The sequence below is a fragment of the Bufo bufo genome, chromosome 2 (assembly GCF_905171765.1).
Source record: "Bufo bufo chromosome 2, aBufBuf1.1, whole genome shotgun sequence".
In the NCBI taxonomy this organism is placed as follows: domain Eukaryota; kingdom Metazoa; phylum Chordata; class Amphibia; order Anura; family Bufonidae; genus Bufo; species Bufo bufo.
The window spans coordinates 406,376,987-406,385,273 of NC_053390.1; the positions used below are offsets into that span (position 1 = coordinate 406,376,987).

The following is an 8,287-nucleotide window of genomic DNA, read 5'->3' on the forward strand; positions in this document are numbered from 1 at the left end:
CGATCCAGCGATGTTCCCCGCTGTGATCGCCGGTGAGAGCTCCGGCGGATGTCTCATCTCTCTTCCTGGTTTCGTCTCTGTGAGCCGCAGCGCCTCACAGAGGCGGAACTGGGCGGGAGATTCAAAAAAAAATAATAAAATACATTGTATAAAAGTCAAACACACACATAAAGTTAGGTGATACAGTGAAATCCTGTCAGATTACACTATCACCTCAGATTTGACATCTGATCATTCTACACTGCCCTGGCTGCCCTTTTAGCTGTTTTTTCTAAGCAAAAAAAATATATATTTTTTACCATGGCATCAAAGCGTCACTTTAGCATCACCAAAGCGGGTTTGGATCAGATAATTGACAGCGACAGCGACACAGAGCCCCTCGCAGAATTGAGCGACAGCGATAGCGATTCGTGGAAAGATTCGTCATCCGACTCTGACCAGAGAAGTGACGACAGCGACGAATCTTCACTTGAGCTCAGTGAGGTGCGCTCTTGGTGCCCTATTGATTGCGGTATGGATGCAGTACCACCGCCAAGATTCCCGTTTACAGGATCGCCTGGGATGAAGGTAGACGTTGATCACAATGATCCTTTGGCGTACCTAAAATTATTTCTGACGGATGACGTCATTGAAAAGATTGTCACGGAGACAAACCGCTACAAAGAGCAGCAATCCACTACTCTGCACAGCAGATTTTCCAGAACCAGAAAATGGGAACCGGTGAGTAAGGAGGACATATGGAAATTTCTGGGGCTAATACTTCTTCAGGGGGTGGTGGGGAAACCCCTGCAGAAATGGTACTGGACTACCAATAAATTGCTGGCAACCCCATTTTTTGGCACCATCATGTCCGAGTACCGATTTTCCCTCATAATGAAGAATTTACACTGCACCAACAATGAGGAATTTGACGAAGCCACATATCCAGCGCCAAAACTGAAGAAGATCTGGGAAGTATTCCAAATGATCATAACCAATTTCCAGCAGGCCTATGTGCCAGACAGAGACATTAGCATTGATGAAAGTCTGATGGCTTACAAAGGACGCCTCAGCTGGATTCAATACATCGCAACCAAGAGAGCGCGGTTTGGAATAAAATCCTATATGCTCTGCGAGTCTACAACTGGCTATATATGGAATTCCATCATATACACCGGCAAAGGAACACAATTCAACCCCAGGTACAGCGGCTATGGGATGGCAACGTCATCAGTCCTTTCACTGCTTGAACCATTGCTCAATCAGGGGTATTGTGTGACAACAGACAACTTTTACACGTCGCCTGAGCTGTACGAGTTTCTACTAAAAAACAAGACTGACGCATATGGAACCGTTAGGGCCAACCGACGTGGCCTGCCATGTATGTTTTCCAAGAAAAAACTGAAAACAGGAGAAATGGTGGCCTGGCAGAAAGGAAAGATGATGGCAATGCGTTGGCGTGACAAAAAAGACGTGTGCCTAATGAGTACAGTACATAACACCTCCACTACCACGGTCCACACAAGAGGTGGGAAAGATGTCATAAAGCCACAACTTGTGATCGACTATAATAACACCATGGGAGGAGTCGATAGAGCCGATCAGGCGATGACATTCTATCCAGCTATGCGGAAGCAACAAAAAAAATACTACAAAAAAATATTCAGGCATCTCCTGGAACAATGTCTGTGGAATGCCTATATACTGCACAGAGGAAAGAGTGACAAGCCTCTTGTTCACTCTGACTTCATCTGGAAGGTGGCGGAGCAGATTTTGTGAACTACCAAACACCATCAGTGGCCGTGAACAGATCTGGACGTCGCGCTGTTGACGTTGTAAACCCAGAGAGGCTGACTGGTCGTCACTTTATGGATTACATCCCGCCAAGCGCAAAAAAGGCAGCACCTACAAGGATGTGTGTAGTTTGCTGCTCAAAGCGAGATGGAAATGGAAAAAAAATCCGAAAGGAAACCAGGTTCCATTGCCCTGATTGTGACGTTGGTCTATGTGCAGTCCCATGTTTCAAAATTTACCACACCCAGGATGTTTACTGAATTTTCTTTTGTTTGACAAATTTCATTATTTATTACATTACTGAATAAAATTATATTATTTATTAGATTATAACTCATGATTTTATTTTTTCGAACTTTATCACATCTGAGAGGTCTACTAGAGTCTTTATTGGTCAGGTTTAAGTAAGTAATTACTAAGAATTGCAGGCCTACAATACATAACACCAAATTTCCATGCAAAAAAATGGTACCGCTTTTGGAACAAAATTCCTGACATAATCATACCGCCAGGGAGGTTAACTGCACACTGTCAGCTTTAATGTGAGGATATTACTATTTACATCCAAATTGGGTGAACGTTGTAGAAATTACAACAGTTTGCATATGTGCCTCCCACTTGTTAAGGGACCAAAAGTAATGGGACAGAATAATAATCATAAATCAAACTTTCACTTTTTAATACTTGGTTGCAAATCCTTTGCAGTCAATTACAGCCTGAAGTCTGGAATGCATAGACATCACCAGACGCTGGGTTTCATCCCTGGTGATGCTCTGCCAGGCCTCTACTGCAACTGTCTTCAGTTCCTGCTTGTTCTTGGGGCATTTTCCCTTCAGTTTTGTCTTCAGCAAGTGAAATGCATGCTCAATCGGATTCAGGTCAGGTGATTGACTTGGCCATTGCATAACATTCCACTTCTTTGCCTTAAAAAACTCTTTAGTTTCTTTTGCAGTATGCTTTGGGTCATTGTCCATCTGCACTGTGAAGCGCCGTCCAATGAGTTCTGAAGCATTTGGCTGAATATGAGCAGATAATATTCATCCTGCTGCTTTTGTCAGCAGCCCCATTATCAATAAATACAAGAAAACCTGTTTCATTGGCAGCCATACATGCCCACGCCATGGCACTACCACCACCATGCTTCACTGATGAGGTGGTATGCTTAGGATCATGAGCAGTTCCTTTCCTTCTCCATACTCTTCTCTTCCCATCACTCTGGTACAAGTTGATCTTGGTCTCATCTGTCCATAGGATGTTGTTCCAGAACTGTGAAGGATTTTTTAGATGTTGTTTGGCAAACTCTAATCTGGCCTTCCTGTTTTTGAGGCTCACCAATGGTTTACATCTTGTGGTGAACCCTCTGTATTCACTCTGGTGAAATCTTCTCTTGATTGTTGACTTTGACACACATACATCTACCTCCTGGAGAATGTTCTTGATCTGGCCAACTGTTGGGAAATAATTCTTCGGTCATCCACCACAGTTGTTTTCCGTGGTCTTCCGGGTCTTTTGGTTTTGCTGAGCTCACCGGTGCGTTCCTTCTTTTTAAGAATGTTCCAAACAGTTGTTTTTTCAGCCTAATGAAGTCTTGCTTCACTGATAGTGACAGCTCTTTGGATCTCATCTTGAGCGTTGACAACAACAGATTCCAAATGCAAATAGCACACTTGAAATGAACTCTGGACCTTTTTTTCTGCTCATTGTAATTGGGATAATGAGGGAATAACACACACCTGGCCATAGAACAGCTGAGAAGCCAATTGTCCCATTACTTTTGGTCCCTTAACAAGTGGGAGACACATATGCAATATACGTTCACCTGATTTGGATGTAAATACCCTTAAATTAAAGCTGACAGTCTGCAGTTAAAGCATATCTTATTTGTTTCATTTCAAACCCATTGTGGTGGTGTATAGAGCCAAAAATGTGTCGATGTCCCAATATTTATGGACCTGACTATATGTTCTTCGCCTCGCCAGACAATGAATATATCTTCGATATATCTTAGAAAAACCTTGATATAACGTATGAATGGATTCTGGACGGTGTAAATGTACCTCTCTTCAAAAATAGCTAAAAATAAATTGGCGAGAGTGCATGAGACAGGTGTCCCCATTGCTTTACCCGACAATTGTTTGAACCATTCCTGGTTAAAAATGAAAGCATTATGTGTCAGTATGAATGACAGATAGATTTTTTAAGGTGACCCTTCACAACGTGTTGAGACACAGTATTAATTTTATTTTACAATTGGTCAAAAAGACCAGTGGTTGTCTCTAGGTTGACACGTGTGATTGTAATCTAATCTAAAACATAATGTTTATTGTTATTGCATATAAAACACTACACGGGACTTACTCTTAAAATTATCAGCTATGTCTGCAGTATACGTCGTGAACTGTTTATTAATTTATTGCCGCCATGGGGTAGGCTGGAGGTTCTAATATCTACCCTGCTTCCCTATTCTGCTGTGCTGCTTGCCCTTAGCAGCCGCTGCAGATTGTTGCAAGTACCAGCACTGTTAAACCACAGTGCAGGGTCGCGAACGGTAGCCGGTGAACACTCTGTGAACAATGCCTCCCTGTCTAGCTAATGCTTGCTCTTAGTCATGGTTTGTAGGACGCAGGCATAACTGTCTAAAAACATGCTCTATAGCACTCTGCCCCCGACATGTTTCGCCAAAGTATGAATGACAGAGACTCCGTGACAAAATCAACATACTCGTCACTCCTGTTTATTTTGCGCAAGATATCCCGGATCGTCTCTATCCCCAGTTCCTGTGGAATCCTAGTATATAGGCTCTCCACATCTACTGCAGCTAAAATGTGCGGGTATTGAAGTTGTCCATACCCCCATGAGAGGGGGGGACAGAAAACGCATCCTCCTGCAGAGAGAAGCAGCATGGATAATTAAAACGCAAGCCATGGGACCTTTAGGGTTAAATGACAAGAATGATTTAGCTGTTTTCATCTGATTTGGTTTTAACACATGTGTTTTATATTTCACTTAAATGTAACCAGTGACGTATGTGGGGTGGAGGTATTTATAACCTCATCCCCCTCTACGTCACAGGAGGCTTGACAAAGCGCAACATAGCGCGAAACAGCTGTAGCCTATCTATGCACCTGTGTTTCGTCCGCGTCCTCTGATAATATGTAACCAAGAAATAAACTGCAAATAGCAACTTTGTGACCAATGGTGAGTGCCGCGGTGCTTTTTTCTTATGCTATTATTATTAATAGAAGAATATAACAACAGTATATAAAGGGTGTATCTCACACGCCATGATCAACACTAGGCCTCAATTAAAGATTTGTGCCCAAAATGGTTGTATTTCAAATAACTGAATAGAACCACAGTATGTAAAGGCTGTATCTCCCACGCCCTGATCCAGACTAGGCCGCAATTAAAGATTTGTGCCCAAAATGGGTGTTTGTTTAATAACTGAATAGAACCACACTATGTAAAGGCTGTATCTCACAATGACATATGCAGCAAAGGCTGCAAAATAAACTTTTTTGCACAAAACGGGTGTTTGTTTAATAACTGAATATGACAGCAGTATATAACCCTTGAATTTCACACGTGCTGATTGTGCAAGGCCAGAAAAAATTGTGTATTTTGCCCCAAAAAGGGTGTTTTATTAATAGAAGAATATAACAACAATATTTAAAGGGTGTATCTTACGCGCCCTGATCCACACTAGGCCGCAATTAAAGATTTATGCCTAAAATGGCTGTATTTCAAATAACTGAATAGAACCACAGTATGTAAAGGCTGTATCTCACACATACTGATCCAGACTAGGCCGCAATTTAAGTTTTTTGCCAAAAATGGGTATTTGTTTAATAACAGAATATGACAGCAGTATACAACCATTGAATTTCACACTGACAAATGCAGCAAGGGCTGAAAAATTAGGTATTTTGGCAAAAAAGAGTGTTTTTAAAAACCCAGAAAATTATGGCTGTATTTCTAGCACACTGACTAATCCAGATGTTGGATATTGCCAAAAAAAAATAGATTTTTTACTAACTGAATATGAAAGCTGTATATAACCCTTAAATTTCACACGTGCTGATGCTGCAAGGGCTGTAAAATAGTTGATTTTGCAAAAAAAGGTGTTTTTAAAAACCCAGAAAATTATGGCTGTATTTCTAGCTTAAATTGCACAAGACTAATCCAGATGTTGCATATTGCCAAAAAAGTGTGTTTTTTTAGAAAAAGAATATGAAAACTGTATATATTAAACTTGAATTTCACACGTGCAGATCTGTAAAATAGTTGATTTTGGCAAAAAAATGGGTGTTTTTAAAAACCTAGAAGATTATGGCTGTATTTCTAGCTTAAATTGCACACTGACTAATCCAGATGTTGTATATTGCCAAAAAAGTGTTTTTTTTGTAACAGAATATGAAAGCTTTATATATTAAACTTGAATTTCACATGTGCAGATCTTTAAAATAGTGGATTTTGCCAAAAAAGGGTGTTTTTTTTAAAACCCTGAAAATTATGGCTGTATTTGTAGATTAAATTGCACACTGACTAATCCAGATGTTGTATATTGCCAAAAAAGTGTGTTTTTTTTTGTAACAGATTATGAAAGCTGTATATATTAAACTTGAATTTTTACAAGTGCAGATCTGTAAAATTGAGGATTTTGGCAAAAAAGTGTGTTTTTAAAAACCCAGAAAATTATGGCTCTATTTCTAGCTTAAATTGCACACTGACTAATCCTGAAAATGCACCAGTATATTGCCCAAAAAGTTAGATTTTTGAAAACCAGATTATTAGTACAGTTTTTCAAGCTTGGATTTCAATGTCACAAAAGCTCACGCCACCCACCTAATTAACAGACGGATAAAAGTTGTTTTTTTCTGTCACTGGGCTCAGGGCAGGGTAAAAAGATTGTGCCCTGCACCCACACAACTAAATGTATGTAGATCACTGAGTTAGATTCCAGTTCTGAACAAAGATTCTCTACTATTCTCTCCCCAAAATCACAAGCAGCATCCTCTCCCTACACTAGAAACAGCAGAATGACGTGCAGCGCTATGTGAATCAAGCTTATATAGAGGCTGGGTCACATGCTGCACTGGCCAATCACAGCCATGCCATTAGTAGGCATGGCTGTGATGGCTTCTAAGGGCACAGACTTAAACGCTTGTTGATTGGCTCCTCTGCAGCCTTTCAAAAAGCGCCAAGAAAGCGCCGAACCCCGAACGCCAACCCGAACTTTTACTGAAATGTTCGGGTTCGGGGTCCACAAATCCTAAAGTTCGGGTCCACAGTTCGGGTTCGCTCAACCCTAATTGTAAGTCATTGGGTGCTGGATATGTTTTTTTTGTAACAAAAAACTGGATTCGGCACCAAACAGTGAACTCATGTAAGACACAAAAGGGCACATTTATTAAGACCAGCGTTTTAGATGCCAGTCTAAATAAAGACCCTGCGCAGGCCTCTCTATAAGTTCGGCACATCCATCTCCAAATCAGATGTAAAGCAGCTTCCTCGCTGTATTATATTTAAACAATTTTCTACCTCTAAACAGCCATAGAAAATGATGAATGAGACAGGCCTGCCGATCTGTCCCCTTCCCCGTCCATGCCACACCCACAATTTTAGACCTGGCTTGAGTGGGGCGAAGTCTCAGATAGGCGTATTTCAGCTTAGTAAATTACCCTCAATGTTTTCTGGTATACCATGAAGTCTCACCACTTGTGGGATAACAAGTTTAGCCAATTTATCAGCAAAGGCTAAACCAGACATATATATGAAATGTTTCATTTTGATGCACCTGTCCATAACTGCCCACATGGTATACCACCCCTGATTAATACAACCATGGATATGTGTATCGCTGGCCTCTTTCAAGTAAGTAAATATCTTAACTGACCAAAGAGAAAGTCCCTAGGTGTCTTATTGTGGGCACAGATATCACATTCTCCAATAAACTTCTCTACTTCTTTTCTCATAGATGGCTACAAAGTACTGTAGTTCGAGACAATGTCTTACACAATTCTAGGGACAAACAACATTTCAGATTTCTCTGTAGATGTCTGAGACTGCTTCCAAAAAAAAATGTCCTGCATTAACCTTGTGTGAAAGAAATTGGACACAGTTGTACCAGAGTTTACATGGAGAGGAAAATAGAAAAAGACAGTGAAAGTATATATTTTTATGAGCTCGAAGAAGAGGACAAACAGGCTGCTGCTAGAGAAGCCACAATGAGACTGATGCCAACTGCACCCATGGTTCCTATGACACACAGTACAAAAATACAAGAGCCAGCAGCATTGCCAACTTGTGGTTCATCTGAATCCCCAGTGTCCCATATGTCTTAAGTGTCTGAAGTCATAGATGTAACAAAAGATAATGTTTAAATACCACTTAGTGGATTACCTAATCTTTCTCTATATGTAGGTACAACCCTAGCACCCATGACTCCAGTGAAATGAAAGCCTCAAACTCCTCTAGAGAGACCCATGACACTGAAACGTACATGTCACATGTG

The 8,287-nt window shown here is 40.8% G+C and overlaps 1 protein-coding gene across 1 annotated transcript; it reads left to right on the forward strand.

The window, feature by feature from the left end:
* The first annotated feature begins 300 nt into the window (after positions 1-300).
* On the forward strand, positions 301-1,758 carry LOC120990898 (piggyBac transposable element-derived protein 4-like). The gene has a single exon (XM_040419784.1). It carries the CDS (start codon positions 301-303, stop codon positions 1,756-1,758), a length of 1,458 nt encoding a protein of 485 aa, XP_040275718.1.
* Positions 1,759-8,287: the final 6,529 nt, after the last annotated feature.